General features: G+C 46.4%; 1 protein-coding gene across 1 annotated transcript; it reads left to right on the top strand.

Annotated features, from left to right (window-relative positions):
- The first annotated feature begins 1739 nt into the window (after nt 1-1739).
- Nucleotides 1740-14799, top strand: CCR5 (C-C motif chemokine receptor 5). The gene is made up of 2 exons (XM_082347443.1): nt 1740-7860; nt 9401-14799. The coding sequence occupies exon 2, from the start codon at nt 9412-9414 to the stop codon at nt 10468-10470; it is 1059 nt and encodes a 352-aa protein (XP_082203569.1). The 5' UTR covers nt 1740-7860; nt 9401-9411; the 3' UTR covers nt 10471-14799.
- The last annotated feature ends 7763 nt before the right edge of the window (nt 14800-22562 follow it).

The raw sequence follows: 22562 nt of genomic DNA, 5'->3' as shown, positions 1-22562 counted from the left end.
GGAGAATGTGAAGGAAACTGTGCAACAAGAACCCCCTGTTGGGCCCGGGAGAGGGAAGACAATCGGTGAGGATACTGGGGTGTGTGCTCAGAGCAGAGAAGGGGCCTGTCTTGGAAATCAAACACCGGCCTGTAACCTCAGGGTCTATTACCAGGCAGGGCAGGCCTAGATGAGGAAGACGCTAGATAGGGTGGAAAAAAATGTCTTCCAAATTACCTTCCAGCACCTCATTTTTGCATACAGGCGAAGAGTTCAGATATACACACATTTTTTTTAACGTAAAGTAAAAATTAAATAAAAGCTGAAAACTGCAACTTGCAATTGTGGTAAAGTATCATTTTAAGAGTTACTATTATGCCATGCCTAAAAATACTGTATTAGTCATAGAGACAATTCTGGTGTTGGTGGAGCACGTGGTATGTTTGGGAGACCACCGGTTCATAAATAAATGTTGATTAGGGAGCTGGAGGTCTCTGATCTGTGGATTTACTAGCTTACGGTGATGTAGCATCTAAATAATCTCAGTCGGATCACAGTACACACTCCACAACTGTCATCTCAACTGTGTCTTTATTCTCTCTGACTTGCTACCAAAAATCTTTTTTGCCTCATTAGGAAGTCTAGGAAGTCGTGGATTTAATCCTATTTGAATGCTTCATTCTTTGCCGGTGTCCTTATTGATGCTCAAACGGTCCCCTCCTTGGCCGGTGGGAACTTCTAATTCAAGCTGACTCCTAATCAAAGCTTTTAAATCCTATTTGTAAAGGAGAGGAATTGGAGAAGCTGACTTAAATAAGCAAAGATTTTCTTCTTGGCCGAGCTGAGTTAAGAATACAAATATATGTTAGCGCATTTCCTATCTGATGCAGGCAAGAAACACAAGGCTCCTGGAACCTGGCAACTGGGGAGCTGGAAGTTACTAAGGTTTTACTTTCTTGCCTCATGGCTAAAGAAGGTTTCAGAAAGATGTGTGTGTGTTGCCAGGGGCGGGGAGGGGGGTTGCTTCACCTGCAGATATTTATATTATCCTAGTGAATGCATTAAATTTTGTTTTGATGATGATGAAACATAAATATTGTTTTTAAAAACTGTGACTTGGAAAATGAATCAATACTCTAACTATATTGTTTTAAAAGAAAAACTGTCTGATTGCCAACTACCCTGTCCTTCTTCTCCCAAAACTGTGACAACCACCATTCTATTCTTTCCATCTATGAGTTTGATGATTTTAGATTCCTCATATAAGTGGAATTATGCAGTTCTTATCTTTCTGTGATTGACTTATTTCACTTAGCATCCTGTCCTCCAGGTACATCCATGTTGTTGCATATTGCAGGATTTCCCTCTTTTTTAAGGCGAAATAAGATTCCTTAGATGTACTAACCACATTTTCTTTATCCATTTATCAACATGCATAGAATTTCAGTTATACAGGATGAATAAGTTCTAAATATCTGTTTTACAACAATGTGCCTACAATACTGTATTGTACACTTAAAGATCTGTTAAAAGGGTAAATCTCATACTGTATTCCTACCACAATAAAAAAGTATTTAAACTGCCTGCTTTGTTATGCTGTGGTGCGACAGTCTTACGGTTCACAGCTTTTCACTCCCTCCCCCCCCACCCCCACCCCCCGTCATTACACATGCCAGTCCTTGCCGTGTGACTTGCAGCACGGCCTACAAGAGGGACCCCCCCCACCCACCCACCAAGCCACAGCCGGCTCAGCCAATAGAAAGTGAGCAGAACTGACAGTGTCGAGTGACTGGGTGGAGCCCCTGGCTCTCCCTGCTCAGCCACAGGAAGGCCCGTCCCAGAACACAAGTTCAGCCCAGGTGCCTGGTTGAGTGAGCCAGAAGACACAGAGAGCAGAGCCAGGGCCCCGGCCACACAGTGGCGCCAGAGCCAGGGCCCCGGCCATCCCTGCGGCCCCATGTCACAGCAGTAAGAGGTCCATGTTCGCTGTGGTACGCCCCTGACTCGTGGGGGTTGCCTGCTAAGAAGCGGAAAAGGTAACGGATGCGTACGGCAGCTGGTGCCCTCAGAAGTAAAATTTGGAAAAGTGTCTATTTGTTTTTCTATCATGGAATTCAATGTGACAAGCACACCTGAGGATCTACCGTGTGCCAGACTGACGCAGGTTCATAACGACGGATATGTTATTCCCATGCCCTTAGACCTCCTAGTCCAGGGATGGCTGATGGGGAGGCGCGGGGGAGAACAGAGTATTAATAATCACAATGCAGTGTGCAAAGCACAGAAACAGAGGTGCACGTGAAGTTTGTTGAGAGCCCCGAGGAGAAGGTGACTAACCCGTTGACAGTCCTGCATCACAGTTATAATAGCTACAGTAGGATCTTACTGCCACCAAAGAAACTGCCACTTGAAAGCTGCCAACCATCTCCATATCTAGCAGTGGAAGAAACCTTATTCTAGGGAGAATGTTCGAAGTGGGCTGAGTTAAGCAGATGTCAGGAAAGATGATCATTCCAGGGGATGGGTATCTTAAGACTTTTGGTGGAGCTGGGGCTTGACACAGTCCACCCCATGCCATCCTCTTCGATCTGTGGCAACTGGGGCAGTTTGAGCACTTTTTCAGAGAGGCCCTGCAGCCTCCTGGGAGTAAGCCATCAAGACCCTATCTTTCCACTTTCGCTTTTTCTCATTATTAAAATTTCCCTGGGAATTCCCTGGTGGCACAGTGGTTAAGACTCCGCGCTCCCAATGCAGCGGGCCTGGGTTCAATCCCTGGTCCAGGGACTAGATCTCACATGCATGCCACAACTAAGAGTTTGCATGCCCAACTAAGGAGCCTGCGAGCCGCAACTAAGGAGCCCTCGAGCTGCAACTAAGGAGCCCGCCTGCTGCAACTAAGACCTGATGCAACCAAATCAATATTAAAAAAAAAAAAAAAGTTTAAAATTTCCCTGACAAACTGAAATGGCCTCAGGTGAGATTAGCCAGCAGCAAAGGCCACCGAGGGCTGCCAAGAGGAAACGCAACACGAGCGAAGAGGTGTCTGGGCTGGTGAGCTGACCTCTACAAGGCAGCCCATGAATTCAGGGGAAGGCTGGCCCTGGGTGTGGTGAGTGACTGAGATTGGAAATTCCTCCAGACGCCACCTGTCTAGCGCCATGTTTATAACTTGACATCCTTGGGATATCCTTGCTGCCTCATGGCCACACCATCTCCACCATCACCTGTCTCCAATCTCCTCTTCCCTGCTCAGCTGGTTTGCTGCCCAGTGGATGCCCCACTCAGGAATGAGGCACTGGCCTCCCCTTCCTGCAAGCCCCCATTCCTCACATGGTTCTTTCAGAGGCCCCTCCTTTGGCTTTGGGGAGAGGAACCCCACCCTCCTTCCCATCAACCCCACCCACTTCTATAACCCTCTCCTGCCCAAACTTGTCTCCTTACACAGGATGGGGTGAGAAGGGTTGTCATGGTGACTAGGGGCACAGGGCTGATTCTGTCACTCTTAGTAAGCCCTGGGGGAGGTGTGTGATCCTAGGTGTCAGTGGTTTTTTTGTAGAACTGCCGGGTACTTAACACCTCTTTGCCCTCAGCCTCAGGCCATAGTTGCCAGCTCTGGGACAACAGGAAAAGTCCCACATATCCTGTTATGTAGAGAGCTGAACACATAGCTGCAGGTGTGACCTGACCCACTGAAGACCACAGCGGGTCTAGTATACACCTTAATCAGCGTCTTAGACTTCTGTTACTGCACATAAGGTTACATCAGCGCCATGTCTGGGCAGTGATCTGAAAGAAATACCCAAAATGCATAGAGCAGACGTCCCAGCAGAGTTAAGGGGTTTCCACCAGGTCTGGACATATCTAATAAAGCGATGAGGTGGACAGCCTGTAAGTGTCTACTTGGTTTGATGATGTGCACAGGGTGAGGGGGATGTGGTGCATGGGCTGGGAAAAGGGGCCATACTGGGGAGGGTCTAGTGAACAGACACAGTGGGAGTGGAGAGAACAGCATGGTGGCCTCCCAGCCCCGCTCACCACGAAGGGTGTCTGGGGTAGAAGGTGAAGGGGCGCTGGGAGTCATGGGACCCCAGCATCACTGCTGAGGCACATGAGTGCAAAATGTAACACTGGTTGCGGGGGGGGGGGGGAGGGATTCTTCCTACTTCTTCGAGGACCGTGGGGATTCTCTGGCTCTCCTGGTGAAGGGGGCTCTGGGGACACTGGGAGCTTCCTCCTTGGTGGAGATACCAGAGCACTGACAGCGACACTCAAAACATGCTGTCCATGTGAGTGAACCAGGGAAAGGGCTCAACCATCTATTAACAGAGCTCTGTCACATATAGTTACTGCATTCTGTTGAACGAAAGAAACCAGAAAGAGGACAGAGTCTGTGATGCCATTTATATGAAGTTAAAGAAGAGGCACATCTAATCCATGCACAGAAGTCAGAGTGGCCCCTGCCTCTGGGTGGGGTACAAGGGCACTTTCTGGGGTGACAAGGCTACTCGCTATCATCTGGCTACAGGGTGTATGCGTATCAAAACTGCACCAAGATGTACACCTAGGTCTAGTGCCCTTTGCTGCACGTAAGTTATACCTCAATAAAAATATCAATTAAAGAGCTGCATTTATAAAGAATTTTTAATAATATGAGGACATGCCTATACTGTAATCTTTAGCAAAAAAAAAAAAAAGCAGCATAAAGAATTGGAATGTGTGTGAGAACAATTAATCAGAAAGTATGCATGGGAAAAGGTGTGGATTAAAACACATCATGTGTTAAGAGGGACTGTTTTGAGATTGTGAGAATGTCTAATTTTTTCCGTACTTCCTATTTTTCTGTTTTTCCTAACTTGATACAATAAGCATGTGTTGGTTTTAGAATTAGACACCTGTTTTAAAAACGAAAGGGTTCATTTGCTATTTTTTCAGTCCATCTCACTGTTGACATTGACCTGGAGTCAGCGTGAGGCCCTGTCTGTTCGTGTGAGCTGCTGTGTGGCAGGGTTTCAGCTCATTGAGCTCATGCAGTTGGCCCTTTGAACCCAAGGAAGAGATTCAATGTCCTCCCCATCTTGTGGGTGAAGCTCTGAGTCCAGAGAGAGAAGCAGCCCTCGGAACTCGGGTGTAATGACTGAAAGTGGAGCAGCTACTGGAAGCCTGGCCAGCACCCCACAAGGAGGGCTGGGCATCAAGTCCAGAGTAGCAAACCAGTCAGAAGATCATTTCTCATGGAGAGTCTGAAGGCCATACATAACAGAACCAGAGCCCTGCAAACTGGGAAACTGGGAGGGCCAAGGTAAAAAAAGAAGCGGAGATGGCAAAACTAAGTCACAGCATGATAAACTGCTGGTTTACTGTTGCTATTGTATCCAGAGCAATGTTTCACTGATTAAATGCTGAAGACGTTCCCATGGGTCCTCCCTTCCTTGTGCATCCCTGGGATGAACCCCTACCCCAAGAGGTGACCTGAATGTCCCCCTAAAAGGGGGTCACACACCCTGCTAAGCTGTACTTCCTTGTTTCAGCCTGTGAATCCTCACCCTGTATTGCCCAAATGTGGTATTTTCCAAACCAACTCGGCCATGGAGTCATTTTGTATTTAAGGGGAGAGGTCCCTTGGGGCCCCCAAGTCTAGCACATCATTTCACAGAACGGGGAACTAGAAGCTCAGAGAGGGGAAGTATCTTGCCAAGGGCACACAGCGAGTCAGCAGCACAGTATGGGCAACTTCGAGCCTGCTCCACTACTCCACGCTGCCCTCTGGGGATGAGCGTGCCCTCAACTCCACAGCCATCCCGATGACAAGACCCACAGAACACAGGGCAAAGCCCCAGCTCCACATGGTGAAGTATCAATACAATACAAAGCAACCAATACCACACACAGAAAAGCAACATTTGTCTGGCAGCATCTGAGAGTTCTACCCAGTGTATTACCAGTGAACATAAGGCTTCTCTTCAACCAGCCAAAACTATATTCCCCATTTCCTGTGAAATTCTGTATTAATTTATCTGCTACACATTTTGTGAACGCTTTCTCAAGCATACTTTGTACGTCGCTGCTTAACTAGCCCACAGAGAGCCGGTACCTACAAAAGGCTCTACAACTCGTTCTGTCGTTTGATCTCAACCACAGATCTGTCGAGTAGGTTTGTGTTTGGGGCTTTTTTCCCCCCTTTTTACAGGTAAGAAAACTAAGGCCTGGAGAGTTTCAGTAACTTGTACAAATCAAGTAGTAAAGAGTGAAGCTGGCTGTTAAGTCCAGCCTCATGACTAGAGTCCAGTTCTCAATTGCTGCCTCTTGTATGAACTTGAACATCTTCTTCGTAACTCACTGTCCTGGTTGTGATTACCAGTTGCTGGGTCCTTCTGTGCTTTTCTGGCTTTTCCCACCAGTCATATCCTTCCATTCTGTAAGCACCAGCCATTAGCTTCTCCCTTTCAGCTTCTATTTTGCTGATACTAATATGCTCTAGACAAGGACCCCACAGGGAACCAATTTTTTTAGAATTTTATATAATAAATCTCTCTAAGAAAGGATCACTGAATGAGTAACTAAGAGTCTGATGTTTATTGAGTGTATATTATGTGCTAAATTCTGGACATGGATGCCTCATGTAATCCTCCCAACAAACCCATGAAGCAACTACCATTATTCAGCCCACTCCACAGATAAGAAAGCGGAGGGTAGGGCGAGGCTTCGAGCTCAGGCAACCTGACTGTAGAGGCCACTTCCACAGGTTTGGGGTCTCCTCAGATCACAAGCCAGTGCTTCTTATTCTGTGGCGGAGGAAACAGAAGCCCCCAGAGGGCACTCCTGTGGCTCGGGGCTGGCTCTCCACTATGTTCTTGGTTTTGTGGTCTACAATTAAGGTTTATAGATAAGTAACCAACCACCAAGGAAGCCTGGGGTGACTGCATATAATATTGAAATAGAATCTTGAACTTGACCCTATTCTTCTGCCATTTGTTGCCTGTTTCGTGTTGAAAAACCCTCACAGAAATTCCAGATAGACTGTATCCTTGGAGTGAGGAACTCTGCTGCCTACATCCCTGGCAGAATACAGGCATTCACAAATGCCTGCTGGCTTGGAGGGCTGCAAAACAGTGAATAGGGAGAGTGAAAATTCATAATGACATGCTCCCAAGACGCTTGATCTGGAGAAAGATGGGCAACATGTTTAGCTCACAGGTGAAGGTATAGTAAAAACCCTTAAGCAACCAGTTATTTTAGTCTGCAGAGGAAAACAGTATCGGGTGGTGAGCATATGTGTGTGAGTTGTGGTAGGCAAGGGGGGTGAGGGGAGAGCAGATAAAGGGGAGCACGGGGTTAAGGTGAGATGTTCCCTTCACTTCAAAGTTGGTTTCAGCTGGCTTTCATGGAAGACAAATGGCAAGGGGGTCAGAATCTCTCACCCTTTGAGCCTCCCCATTGACAAGCCCTGCAGTCTTAAGCCCTCCTAATCATCTGCTTCTTGGACAGCAGTTTCTTTCAGTAAAATAAGGGCTTTTGACTAGATGGACATGAATGTTCTTCTAGTTCTATTACCCTTCAATTCTTTCTGTTTTCTAACAGACTGTGTGGTTGGATGAACTGAGAACCAAAAAGAAACTGTGTAATCAGGGAAGCCCATGAATAAGCTTTCAGACCAGCTATCTATTTTCTAGTCTATTGCAAGCTCAATTTTTCTTTTTTTTAGAAAAAAGGACTGTTCTCTGATGATTTTCTGCACTGCCCCATACTTATTCATTAAAACTCCGCCCCCAATTCAGAAGAAACTGTGCATTTCCTACTTTTATGCTGTCTGTGTGTTTGATTTGCACAGCTCAGCTGGTCAGAGGAACTGAGACATCTGTCCCCCTGCGAGAATCTCTCCCGGTAAGTCACCTCTCAGTCACTTTGCCTATTACTTAGCTCAGCTTGTGTGATGAGTAAAAGCCTTTGCAGGAAACCATGGAAGATATCAGAAAAACACCAGGTGCTCACTGAACTATCTTAAAATATTATCTTTAAGTAAAAAGTTAGAATTCAGAATGGTTTCAGACTGTGATAACATCAAAGATACAAAACATGATTATGAATGAAAGACTTCAAAGGGAGCAATATTATTTTAAAAAGCCCTCACCTTTCATAAGAAAGGTTTTCCAGAGAGATGATGATTATCGGCCAAAACCTTGACAGAGACTATCTTCTGGTAAGGAGAACTAAAACCTCATCAGGACACCCTCTGAATATATGCCTAACCAGAAGCTGCGTCTAAGTCTTGTTCTTTTTTTTTTTTTTGGCCAAGAAAAGAAGGAAGCCTGAAAATTGTCCAAATTAATAGCAAGTTACAAATATCAAATGAAGTTTCACGGCATATTCAGTGTATGATTCTTTTTCTGGCTCAGAATTTAAAGGTGAGATTTTCTGTGTGCTTCTCTCAGCTGCCTAAACTGAGGTACCAGGAGCTTGAGACTCACAAGGACTAATTAGAGAAAACTCTCAATCAAGCAGTGGAACTTAAATAGACCAGGCAAGTCAGTGGGTTGTGAAGGGACTGAGCTAACCCAGGATGTATGATGGGAGATGAAACACTGTCCACTTGGCCGTTTCTTATGTATGTGTGGGAGCTCTTAATAATAGCAGCTCAGAAACTACAAACACAAACTTCAGAGAAAATGTGAGAATGGCAGTCTGGATTTCACAACTGGCTGCTGGTTCCTATGACCTTCTCAGGGGACTCGGGCATCAGCCTGTTTCATTTTGACTACACTGAGGCGCCAGGCTGACAGTCCTGTTTTTAGTTCTCTCACCAAAGAGTGAAAGAGAGGGGACCACGACGGATAAGAGTACAGGCTGCCTGCGCTCAAAATTAGTTGCTTCCTCACTGTGTGCCTTTGGCGAAGTTACTCAACTTCTCTGTGCTCTGAGGTCCTTATTTGCAAAACAGGGACAATAACCTGACCTGCCTCACTGGGTCACCTTGAGGATTAACTGAATGAATGGAAGTGAAGCTTGGAACAGTGTTTGGCAGGCAGAGCGCGGAACTGTTCATTACCACCAGCACGCTCGTAATGATGCTGTGTGTAAGCCAACTCCTGGGAATGGCAGCTTCAGAACAGATTGTAAGACAGTGTCGGACGGTGCCTGACCCGGTTTCTGGACATTGTTATCACAGCTTCATTCACTCCACGTGGCTATGCAACATCAGATTTTATTTGGTGAGATGATGCTCTCCATCTAGTAAGCAGAGAAGCAGGCAACAAACATCCCTTACTACAGAAGTTCACTGTTTGACCAAAAAAGGGACTTCAGTTAAATGTAGAAATCTAGGTATCAACTTTTAAAATCTATTGGTGTTTAAGATAGTTTGCATTCATGACGGACTGTTAAGGACATTCCAGGACTTTATAAAAGATCTCTTCTTTATTCACAGAGTCGAGCAAAATGGATTATCAAACATCAAGTCCCCTCTACGACACTGACTATGGGATGTCAGAGCCCTGCCAAAAAGTCAACGTGAGACAAACTGCAGCCCAGCTCCTGCCCCTGCTCTACTCGCTGGTGTTCATCTTTGGTTTTGTGGGTAACATTCTGGTCGTCCTCATCCTGATCAACTGCAAAAAGCTGAAGAGCATGACTGACATCTACCTGCTCAACTTGGCCATCTCTGACCTGCTTTTCATCATCACCATCCCGTTCTGGGCTCACTATGCTGCAGGCCAGTGGGACTTTGGAAATACAATGTGCCAGTTTTTCACGGGGTTCTATTTCATTGGCTTTTTCTCTGGAATCTTCTTCATCATTCTCTTGACAATTGATAGGTACCTGGCTATCGTCCATGCTGTGTTTGCTTTGAAAGCCAGGACAGTCACCTTTGGGGTGGTGACAAGTGGGGTCACCTGGGTGGTGGCTGTGTTCGCCTCTCTCCCAGGAACCATCTTTACCAAATCCCAAAAAGAGGGTTCTCGTTATACATGCAGCCCTCATTTTCCATCCAGTCAGTATCATTTCTGGAAGAATTTCCAAACTTTAAAGATAGTCATCTTGGGCCTGGTGCTGCCACTGCTTGTCATGATCGTCTGCTACTCGGGAATCCTAAAAACCCTGCTTCGGTGTCGCAACGAGAAGAAGAGGCACAAGGCCGTGAGGCTCATCTTTGCCGTCATGATTGTCTACTTTCTCTTCTGGGCTCCCTACAACATCGTCCTTCTTCTGAGCACCTTCCAGGAATTTTTTGGCCTGAATAACTGCAGTGACTCTAATAGGCTGGACCAAGCCATGCAGGTGGCAGAGACCCTGGGGATGACACACTGCTGCATCAACCCCATCATCTACGCCTTCGTCGGGGAGAAGTTCCGAAGCTATCTCTCACAGTTCTTCCGAAAGCACGTCGCCAGATGCTTCTGCAAAGGCTGTCCAGTCTTCCAGGGAGACGCTCCAGAGCGAGCGAGCTCTGTTTATACACGATCCACGGGCGAGCAGGAAATCTCTGCTGGCTTGTGATCTGACTCAGCTTTTATATGCAGACTAGGGGCGGGAGCGGTTCTTTTAAAGAGGAAGTTACTGTCATAGAGGGTCTAAGTTTCATCCATTTATTTGGCATCAGCTCTAAGTATATTAGATATTTCAAGCTCATCAGTTCTAGAAAGCCAAATCAAAACATGTGATGAAATAGCAACCTTCTCACCTCCCCTCCAAATACATCAATTTATTGGCAAACTCTCCCTTCACTGCAAAAGTTCAATATAAAAAAAAAAAAAAAAAAATCCTCAGAGAATTGCTAATTCCTGAGTTTGGTTACCTGAACGGGAATAACAAAATGAACTGAGGAAAGTATTGTACAGTTTATCGGTGTAGGGCAACATCCAGGTTGCAAATGTGCTTAAAATAGATCTTTCTTTTGCCATGGGGAGAAAAGACATGGCCGTGATCAGTTAAGAAATGACGACTTCCATGTGGGATCTCCCCTCCAAGGTGTGGTTAATAAGTTCCACAGACATTCACACCAGGGGAGCCCTGTGGCCTGCTGAGAGCTGGGAAGGCTTCTTCGCAGAGAAGGGATTGGAGGTGGATGGTCTGTTGGTGGAGAGGGAAGATGAGCTCCAGGCTGCAGGCACCGACCGCACTGGCAAAGCTTGGCTGTGGGGAGACGTGCGCTGGTTGGGGGAGCCCCAGGGGAGGAAGGATGAGGTGAGAGCATGAGGAACCTGGACAGCGCTGCTCATCAAAGTCCAAGAGCAGAGCAGGGAGCCCTTGCCAGTGTTGCACAAGGCTCATTCCACAGCCAAAGGATGGCCTGGAAAGGTGAGCATTCAGGGCAAGGAGACCAAAACAATCTGATCGAGTGAGGAGGCTCCACTTAGGTCGAGGCGCAGGAGATGGGAAGGAGGGGTGCATTCTCACAGCATTTAGGATGAGAGTCAGCAATAGTTGGGGCGGATTTGGCTTGGCGGTGAGGAGCAGAGAAGAGTCAGAGTGAACCCTTAGATTCCACGCGAGCATCAGAGATGCCCTAAAAGAGACACCAAGGAGGAGGAGGAGGTTTAGGTCAAAACAGGAGTTGGTGGAAGAGAAAGGGTCCAGTTCTGTGAGCTGAACACAGCCCTAGGCACACAGACCCTGGGCTGCCTATCACTGACTGCTCCTGCCCCCAGAGCAGTCCGTCCCATCCAGGCTTCAATCATGAGGCATCTCCAGGGGGCTTTGAAACACCAGATTTACGAATGCACAAGCCTGAAGTCCAGGAACACTTTTAGGTCAGATATGACATCTAGGTGAGGACTGATTACATAGTTAATGAAAACCCAGAGCTTTATAAGCACTGAGTAAAGAGGTCCCCAAGAGCTGCAGGAAGCCTGAATGACTGTTTCTGCCTGCCAGGCTCACCACTATTTATGGTTTTCCGGATTTAACTATCAATAGACAAAGGGAAGAAGGACACACTCATTTGGAAACAGGCTGCCTCAAGCTTCGTAAGCCACAAAACGTGCAATTTACTAACCTCTGCGTTTCAGGCTGAGTGTGGAGGCTTTAGATACATCTTCCAGACACCATCTCCAAACAAAGCATATCCAAACACTAAGAGACTTATTCATTTCAAAGGGAGAACTAAAATTTTTTTGCAGTTGCTACTTATGTTATTTTGTGTATGCCTAAGATTGTTTTGAATTCAGGGGCAGCTAAGACTATCGCTGTAAAGATTAGGTGGGAAAATGTAAAGGAGTGAGAATCCCTCAGGAGATTAAGGTGTCAAAATAAGAGGTTCTACTGATTTTTCTCCAGCTCTAAAATGTGAATCTTGAGGGTTGTGGCTGTCAATGGGAAGTGACTGGAAGGGCCTTTTCTTTTGCCCTTAAGGTTGCTGAGAGTGCATATATGACACATGACCCTCGCCTATGAGTCAATTCAAACATTCTGATATCTTTGTGTGTGTACATACGTATAAACATACATATATGTATATATACACATATACATATACATGTATATGACATTCTTACATATATAGAAAGTTACAAACTGCTTAGAAGAAAATATGTATCTAATAAAAACCCTGTAAAATAACTGATTGTATTCTTGTTTTTTCAGCCAAGTTTACATTTAGAAAATAGCACATAAAGTTGTGAGAGCAATTTGTGTAGCTGTTTTGGAAAATTTCATACACACACACAAACACACATATTGAGAATTATTTTTCTAATTATTTTTAAAAGTTGACCCTCTCCCTGGGTCAAATTGCCAGAATAATTTGTTTTTAAAGATGCTACTTGGGCTTTCCTGGTGGCGCAGTGGTTGAGAATCTGCCTGCCAATGCAGGGGACACTGGTTCGAGCCCTGGTCTGGGAAGATCCCACATGCCGCGGAGCAACTGGGCCCGTGAGCCACAACTACTGAGCCTGCGCGTCTGGAGCCTGTGCTCCGCAACAAGAGAGGCCGCGACAGTGAGAGGCCCGCGCACCGCGATGAAGAGTGGCCCCCGCTTGCCACAACTAGAGAAAGCCCTCGCACAGAAATGAAGACCTAACACAGCCAAAAATAAATTAATTAATTAATTAAAAGGGAAAAAAAAAAAAAAAACAATTACTAAAACTTTAAAAAAAAAATTTAAAAAAAGATGCTACTTCCCAGAGTGGTGATTCTGAACAACTGACCCTGAAAACTTTTAAATTTCAAATTTAATTCTACTACTCAAGCAAAAGAATTGACATATTTTTTAAAAAGAAGATCAATGTGTGATTCAGCATATGCCAGCTGTCTATGCTTGAAAATGAAGAAGACATAGAATATCATAACCTGGTCATTTATCTGTAGTCTTGAGTTACAGATGCATAATGCAGGAGGAAGAGGTTGGCGGCTGTAAAGATTACTTTTCTTTCATTTAAAATCTCTCCCCAAAACTTGGCTGTAATTTCAGCGATGGCAACGGTGCCCATGTGAACTTCTGTGCACGTGTCTCTCACCCTCAAGGAGGACAGGTGCTCCATGTGGAGGTGACCTGGCCGGGCACATTCACACTGGTTTTCCCCCTGCTGTCCTCTCCCCTTCCAGAGTGGACTCTAGAGTTGGCCAGCGTCCTACATGCAGGTCTGTGAAATGAGCAGCAGACAATGACAGCTTCTCCCTAACAAGACCTGAAAGACTTCCTTCCGTCTCATAGACTACAAGGAGGCATGAACCAAGGAAGGCTGGAAGGGGGCTGGGGTTAGAGCAGAGGGAAGGGCCAGGGAGAAGGGAGGCCTGCCCCATATGACAAAGGCAGCTACCATAGGGAGACAGGAAAGTGTCAGTTTTTATGGCTGATACACATGCACTTCTTATCCTCTTTCCCTCTGAAAAAATGAATCCAATGTTAACATGAAGAAAAAGCTACCCAACGTGTCTGCAGCCTTTCCAGGGTGCATACCCCATGCTCACTCCTCGTTTGCCTGGATCCTCCATGCCCCTTGCTCTGCAGGCCCCTCCACTGCCCACCTCTTCTCTGCCCATCCCTTAGATCAACAAACAAGTGTGAACTCGTTATGGCCTGCAGGTTCTGACTCCATTCACTGCCTCAACTCAGAGGCCCCATCAAGGAGGGGGTTTTGTATGTGCCATGGAGAAAGTCAAAGAAAAGGTAAACGTCCTTAGCAGGGAGCAATAATGTGCAAATTCATAAACTAGGATTCTGTTGACATCTATATTCCAAGGGTTCTCAGTAGAAGCAGCTATGACTAAACTAAGACGAACTGGCATTTCTACTGATTAAATTAATAAGTCATTTACTTTCTATCTGAAGGAAGGACAGATTCCCCAAGATGAACATCAACGTTCAGATGTTAATCCTTCTAATGAAGACATCAGACACCACTGAAGTGAGATGTGAGCCAGAGAACAAGTCCTGAACTTCCTAACTGCTCTGGCTTATAGTCTGATAACATATCTTTTACCTACAGTTCAGGGTTTGCGAAGAGCTCCTATAACCCTCAGGGGTGAGGGTGGACAGAAGAGGGAAAAAGAGGCATTTCCATAGCTCCTTTGCAATTAAACAAAATTCACTATAAAAGTCTTGCTTGGGGCTTCCCTGGTGGCGCAGTGGTTGAGAATCTGCCTGCCAATGCAGGGGACACGGGTTCGATCCCTGGTCTGGGAAGATCCCACATGCTGCGGAGCAGCTGGGCCCGTTGAGCCACAATTACTGAGCCTGCGCATCTGGAGCCTGTGCTCCGCAACAAGAGAGGCCGCGATAGTGAGAGGCCCGCGCACCGCAATGAAGAGTGGCCCCCGCCTGCCACAACTGGAGAAAGCCCTCGCACAGAAACGAAGACCCAACACAGCCATAAATAAATAAATAAATAAATTTAAGCTCTTCCCTCCTTTAAACTCTCAAAAAAAAAAAAAAAGTCTTGCTTGTATTTTTCCAAAATACTGTCAAACTTTAATATTTTACATTATGTATGTCATAATTGTGCCACATTTTCCATTTTCCTTAATTTGTTGTAAGCATATTTACAAGTCTTACTTATATTTGGCTCCATATTGTTACTACTTTGAGAATAAGTTCTGTGTCACTGTGAATCTGTCATGTTTCAGGAACTTATATTTGTCTCCTTTCTTAAAGTGGTTAACTAGTTTTTTAAAGCACACACTTAAACACCTTTTTCACATTAAATTCAATCGGAAGCCCTTCAAAGCTATTAAGAACCTTGGGCTATACTGCCCCCCTGTGGCCACTTAGTAAACCAACAGGGCGGCCAGCAGCCATCCTTGACCACAGAGAATGTAGACAGGGGGCATTTTTACACTCAGCCGTTTAATGTCTGTCTCTGCTGGCACCACTCCTGTTGTGGACAAGAAGTACTTCCACAGCAGCTCGGGGTGGATGATGCACAACTCATTCTTGTTATTTATGAAGAACAAGAGGAGCATCAGGGGAGGCCACACTGACGCCTGCAGGGAAGGTCCCAGCTGCCCAGGGCCAATCCCTACAGATCTGGCCAATCTCTGGGATTCTGATTTGATCAGTCTGCGATGCGGCCTGTGGTTTTGACTTTCAGAAATTCCCCGGGTGATTCTAGGTGTCACCAAGTTTGAAAACCACTTGCTTACAGCCCGTCGAACCGAAAGCAGGTTCAAGAGACGGCTGATGTCTGAGGAGGATGCTGCCCGGCCTGGAAGCGGGTGGCACGTGGGCCCGGTCGACTCTGGATTCAGATCCTCAATTCTCGTAACAGTGCATTGACTCTGTCTTCCCCCAAGCTGGTTTTAAAAGAGTGTAAATCTAGACTTAATTGGCAATATAAAATATCTGTATTTGAGGCTCCAAATATTTCGCTTTCATTTCTGGTTTTGGATTATGTTTTGACCCATCCATTCCAAATGAAAAGTAAATAAAAGTGGGATGTCTGGTGCCCATGCTGAGCTTGACGGCTTCATTTTCAACAGAGAGCAAGTCCATCATGTACAAAAGGTCTGTCTGAGATGGTTTACAAGTGAATATAGATTTTGCTTCTGTTGGCAAAAGAATTCTCCCCCCATTTCCTCCTCCCTCCAGTGAGCCCCACCTTTAACCATGACCAGTAAAAAGCATTATACCCGAAGAACCAGATAACTCTGGGAGTCCCTGTCAACCCTGGGTGAGGCAATAATTCTGAAGAGAAATCAACAGTTTTAAAACAGCAATTGTTCCTATTTAGTCTAAAATTCCTCTACCTGTGTTTCCTGCCACTTACCTAATATTCTTCAAAAATTCCTTTTAAGAAAATTATGACTTTTTCTAACATATAATCAAATCAGGGCTCTGTTGATTGGTTAACTCACTCCTTCATGCAGGGTACAAAGTAGACCCTGGTAGACAAAAGAGCAGGTATTTAAAAATCAGACTGGGACTTCCCTGGTGGTGCAATGGTTAAGACTCCACGTTCCCAATGCAGGGGGCCCGGGTTTGATCCATGGTCCAGGAACTAGATCCCACATGCATGCTGCAACTAAGAGTTCGCATGCCACAAGTAAGGAGCCCCCCTGCCGCAACTAAGGAGCCCACATGACGCAACTAGGAAGCCGGCGAGCCACAACTAAGGACCCTGCCTGCTGCAACTAAGACCCAATGCAACCAAATAAATAAATAAATAAATATTTAAGGAAAAAAAAAAAAATCAGACTGACTTGAGCTCCAGCCTTGAGACTGTGGGAGCTTGTGGAAGTGACTTAAAGACTCTGGATCTCAGATTCCTTTCCTGTAATTTGGGGTACTGTTAATATCCACCAGTGAATTATACTGGGATATAGTGTCTAGACCAGCACTGTCCAAGTAGGATTTTCTGTAATGATGGAAATGCTCTGTATCTGCATTGTCCAATACAGCTGCCACCAGACTAGTGCAAAAGGTGGCTAATGTGACTGTGGAACTAGGTTTTTTATTTTATTTTAATTAATTTAATTTTAATATGGCCAATGGCTATATCAATGGACAGTCCAAGTCTGGCATACAACAGATACTCGTAAATATCAGTAACACTTGAACTGGCATCAGGGATTCCTATGTTTAAATTCCTAGGCACATTACTAAATGTTTCTAAGCCTGTTTCCTCATCTGTAATATGTGGCTAATAATAACACCTACCTCACAGATTGGTTCAGAGGATTAAACAGAAATTGCACATTAATCGCTTAGAGCAGTACCTGGCGCACAGAAAGACCCTCTTGTAACTGTCGGCTGCTTTCCTAATAATGGCTGTTTGCTCTTTAAACTAGGGCCCCTCCCACCCCACACAGAATGCTCTTCAGCATGTTGGGTGATCCAGCTCACTTTCTGTAGTGGAAAAGAAGCACTGCAGACCTGAGAGGGCTCTTTGGGTGTGAAATCAAACACCATGGATTTACAGTAATAGATGGAAAGGGCCCCCCAACTTTATGGCATTGTGTTCAATCCATTCGACCTTATGGGTCTCCTTTGAAAAGCCTTTCAAGGGTAATTAACCTGATAATGTAATTCTGGCTGGATGCAGACCCTGTAGCTCAAAGCAAAATGGGAGATGGAGGTGTGGGTGGCAGGCCAACTCCCCTCCCCTGCCTCTGGGATTCTGACAGAAGCTTACACACAAGGAGAATCAAGAACTAGGTAAGTACTGAATATACAATGAGCTCTGGCAAAGTAACATGGGCAGATGTGGCTTAGGCAGGAAGGCAATGGGGTTTCTCACCACTGTCCTCCATCTAGATCTGGGACCTCACCCCCAGGTGAGCCCGGGGAAAGGGGAGCAATCAAGAGACCCTTGGCCCACTCTCCTCCCATGGAAGCTGGGACAGTCAGGGGTGGGAGAGTGATGGCAAGTGTCCCCGTCAGCCCTCCCCTGAGAGGGAGAGGGGACTTGGGCAGAGGCTCTGCCCTCCGTGGAGCAGGAGCAGAAGCAGAAACCTGGGGAAATGGGAAGTGAGGGAGGTCTCTCTAGTACCATCGGCTGTGCATTAACCGTCTGCAGCTCAACATTCATTCATTCATTCATTCAACAAACATCTGTGGAGGGCCTGCTACATGCGAGACAGCAACCATTCCACGAAAGGGAGTCTGTCCTCACGAGATTCGCTGTTAAGAGAGAAAGGCAGGCAAATAAACAAAGTGACCTGGTGTTTGAAGAGCGTGCTGTGAACGAGGTACAGGGAGGAGAGTGAGCTCTCCCAACCCGAGTACAGGGGCCCGGGGAAGGGAGCCTGCAGGAGGCAATGTGTACTTGAGCAAGGGCTGCTGAGAAGCTCCTTAGGTAGGTCATGGGAGAGGGAACAAGTGTGCAGAGGTGACCGAGAGCAAGGCACAGGCCAGGGGCCTCAAGTGGCACAGCCAATGAGATAGGTAGATGGATAGACAGACAGACTATGTGAGTGTGGGGGGAGTGGGCACTCCTCCCAAGGAAGGTCAGGAGTGGTGGCCAGTACAGAGAGGGCAGGACCAGGAAGTGTCCCCGCCAGGCTTCCCCTGGGCAAACCCTCTGCCCTGCCTTTGAGCAGAAGCAAAACACAAGGTGATGGGGAGCCGGGAGTCTCCCCAACATACTACCCAAGTGCATTAGCTATTTATGATTCCACATTCCCCAATTACTCATTAATTCAACATTTACTGAGTGCCTACTGTGTGAAATGTCTGTGTCCAGCTCTCAGGTGTGGATTCCTTTCTGCTGGCCACAGGAAACCCCTGACACCATTACACCCCATCAGCTATGCTTTTCAGAAAAAGTCTTCTGTCTGTAGGACAAAAGGAGAGACTCAGGGAAGGAGCAGGCGTCACAAACCAGAGGCGGTAGGGTGAGAAAAGCCAAGGATCACATGGGCCCCAGGGAAGGAGGTTTCCATGGAAGCAGAGTTATTTCCAGACATCTAAAGCTCTCTGCTTTTAGTGCCAGTGTTTTTATCATGGCCATTTTATAAGGAGAGCCTGTCTACCACCTTCTGCTTGTATCTACGCCTCCTTAAGTAGATTACACTGAACAGAATGTACTTATTCCTTACTGTCCAGCATCACTGTCCTGAGCGCAGGTCGTGGAGGGGTGGGGACATGTCTGCACCTGCAGACAAGGCCCCAGGCTCTCTGAATTCTTGGATCTGGTTTTGTAACTTCCCTGTCTCTCCTCTTGCTCTAGTTTGCAGGTGCCAAAGGGAATAATTTAAAAGTCTCCTTCCCATTCCTATCTCCAGTTCCCCAGTTTCCTATCCTAGAGGCAATGAAGTTACCAGATTCTTATCATTCAGGAGATATTTCCTGCATATATAAGCAAATTCTGCATCCTTATCTCCTACTTTTACACAAATGCTAGTACAATATACTACACCTTGGTTCTTTTCACTTTATGATCTTGGGCAACTTACTTAAGCTCTCTGTGCCTCACTTTCTCCATCTGTGAAATAGGGATAATACCAACCCCATAGATTGTTCTAAGGAGTAAATAAATATATTAACTGGCATATGGCAATATGTGACATGTATTAACTGTCCCATGACAGCCACTCAGAGAATTTTAGCTATTGTTGTTGTTTGCCATTCAGAAAGATTTTATTTGTATGCAAGTGAACTTACTTTTTCTTTGGATTCTGGGTTTTGTGGCATGTTCAGAAAAGCCTTTCCCACTCTGAGATTGCAAAAGACTCCGTGTTTTCTTGGTTTCATTTTTTTTTTTATAATTTTTACTGCTCTCTCTGGGATTTATCTTGGAGTATGGAGTGATCTAAGACACTTCCCCCCCGCCAGGGGGCACACAATCATCCCAAGACGATTTGTTAAATAATTTTCCTACTAACTTAAAGTGCCATCTCTCTAATATTTTAAATGTCCTTCAATGTCTGGCTCTACTTCTGTACTTTCAGTTAAATGACTGCACACTGGGGTGCCGTTTAACACGTTTCTCTGTGCCCTGTATTTTCTTCAAATTGGTTGTTACATCTGGAGGCCTCTTGAGCTGCAGGTGTGATTCCCTGGGGAGACACCTCATGGATGGGGTGAGCCCTTCCCTCGCTCCACACAGGGGGTGCACTGTCACCATTACTGTGATGTCAGTGTTGAGCACTGGGCTCGGGGCAATCATATCAGTTAGAGAGCCCCCCTGCCAGCCTCTGGTGGTCTTTCAAGGGCACTGCAGTGGACACAAATTAGAGAAGCCACCTGCCTACACTGAAGTCTGGGTGTATGATACCCAGGTGAGCCAGTCAGATCCTGCTCCCAGAGATGATGACCATGACTGGGCCCCAGAGCAGCAAGCAGTGACCTGGAGAGAGTACCAATAACTGCCCGGTGGGGGGTGCGGGGGGAGGCTGCCCCAACACAGAACTGCCCCAGGTCACATCTTTCCCAAGGCCAGATGCTTGGCGATTCCTCCTCTCCTGTGATCAACCCCAAGAATCTGCCAGCACTTCCCTTCATTGCTGGGTACGCCTGAGTGGCTCTCTTCTGTTGCACATAGGGCGCCTTCAGGAATACAGACAATACAGACGTAGAAGTCCCTGCTTCTCCCACACGTGCAGCAGAAGCACTTCTCCACACCACACTTTCCAGCGGCTCCCTTCTTTTTCCAGTTGAGTGGAAGGTTTCATCCACAGATGCACAGATATTTGTTCACCAGCTGTTGTGAACTGAACGTCTGTAACCACCACCACCCCCCTCCCATTCATTTGTTGAAATCCTAACCCCAATGTAACCCCAATGTGAAATCCTAACTCCAATGTATTTTGAGGTGAGGCCTTTGGGAGGTAATTAGGTCATGAGGGTGGAGCCCTCATGATTGGCATTAGTGCCCTTATAAAAGAGACAGGAGAGACATGAGAGACAGGAGAGCTTGCTCTTTCTCTGCTCTTCTCCGTGAGGATACAAGGAGAAGATGGACATCTGGAGGCTTTCACCAGGCTTTCACCAGACACCAGACCAGCTGGCACCTTGATCTTGGACTTCCCAGACTTCCCAGTGTGAGAAATAAATGCCTGTTGTTTAAGCCACCCCATCTACAGTGACTGGTTACAGCCAACCCAAGGTGACCAAGACATCAGGCATTTCGCTACTAAGTGTTTCTATCTATCTATCTATCTATCTATCTATCTATCTATTTTGGCTGTGCCGGGTCTTAGTTGCGGCACGCAGGCTCTCCGTTGCGGCATGCAGGCTCTTAGTTGTGGCACGCAGACTCTTAGTTGCAGCACACAGACTCCTTGGTTGCAGCATGTGAACTCTTAGTTGCAGCATGCATGCGGGATCTAGTTCCCCAACCAGGGACCGAACCCGGGCCCCCTGCATTAGGAGTGTGGAGCCTTACCCACTGGACCACCAGGGAAGACCCCAAAGTGTTTCTCTGTCCTTCTGGAAACTGCTTTTTTAAGGGATCTATATTAATTACAAAATAATATCACTTTTGGAAAGTGAACCCTTCTGCCCCTCTTAAAGTGCTGTCCCCCACCGCATAGTTTTCCTCCTCTATCAAAACCTCCTCTCCCATTTTTCACCCAGCACAGGGTAAATAACAGATTACAGTGGAAAAGTGTCACTAATTCGGGAGATTTGCATTTTAAGTTAATCATTTATATACCCAAAAATACTTATAGAGAAGCTAGTGTGCTGGTGCTAGGGTCACAATGGGGCGCAAGTTCCTGTGTTCACAGAATGATGTAAGAGTCTAGAGACAGGAGCCAGAGAAATAAACAGACAATTGTACAGCGTAGAGTGAGGCATGCTCCAGCACCGAGGAGGGCTTCCCAGCCCAGTGCTGGGCTGTCAGAGTTGGCCTCCTGGCAGTGATGATGGCTCAGCGAAAGCCTGAAAATCAAGGAGGGCCTTCTGACAACTCAGGGTTAAATCAGGCCCCATGCTCAGAAGCATGAATGAAACTGTTTTATAACCAGACATACTCTTCCTCATTCTGAGCTGCACTTGTTTCAGAACACAAAGTTCCATTCCATCCTTCCTAGCATGTTCAATCCAACTCCATGATTTTTCAGCTAAATTCAGGATGCATACAATTCATTTTCTGCCGGTGCTCCGTTGCCAAAAATTTTTCCCCTTTCCCCTGACTCCCATGGTTGATTCTTCTAGTGCAGTGGATCTCAACCAGGGGATGACTTTCCTCCAGGGGCCATCCAGCCACGTCTGGAGACATTCTGGTTGTTACAGCTCGGGAAGAGACTAAGGGTGCTGCTCAGCATCCTACAATCCCCCACAACAAAACTGTATCCACCCCAGCTGTCAGCAGTGCCACGCTGAGAACCCTCCTCCAGCCTCAGCAAGGAGGACCCTGGATCAGGCCCCGCACAGACTGCTGCAGCTGACTCCAGACTCACGGAACATTCTGGACACTCTGCATGGCCACAGGAGACTCAGGCACCCATTCCTGTCACTCCACCACTTCCACAGCCTTTCCACACCTGATGAGGCAGGACAAGCCCACAGTGGTCCCACCAAAGATGCTCTCAGCTTCCCTACAGCATGTGCAGACCTAGTGAGTGTGTGTTCCCTGTCCTCCCCAAGCCCCCTTGGCCAGGTGACCTTAGAACACAGCAGTTCCAGATTATCTTTCTCAGTGATCCAGTTTGTGTGCATATGGGGCTGGGGAGGAGGGGGCGATTATATGAGGAGAAATTACAAGGAAAAG

The sequence above is a fragment of the Balaenoptera borealis genome, assembly GCF_965194805.1.
Source record: "Balaenoptera borealis genome assembly, chromosome: 12".
Classification (NCBI taxonomy): Eukaryota; Metazoa; Chordata; class Mammalia; order Artiodactyla; family Balaenopteridae; genus Balaenoptera; species Balaenoptera borealis.
This window is presented reverse-complemented; position numbering and strand designations above follow the sequence as displayed.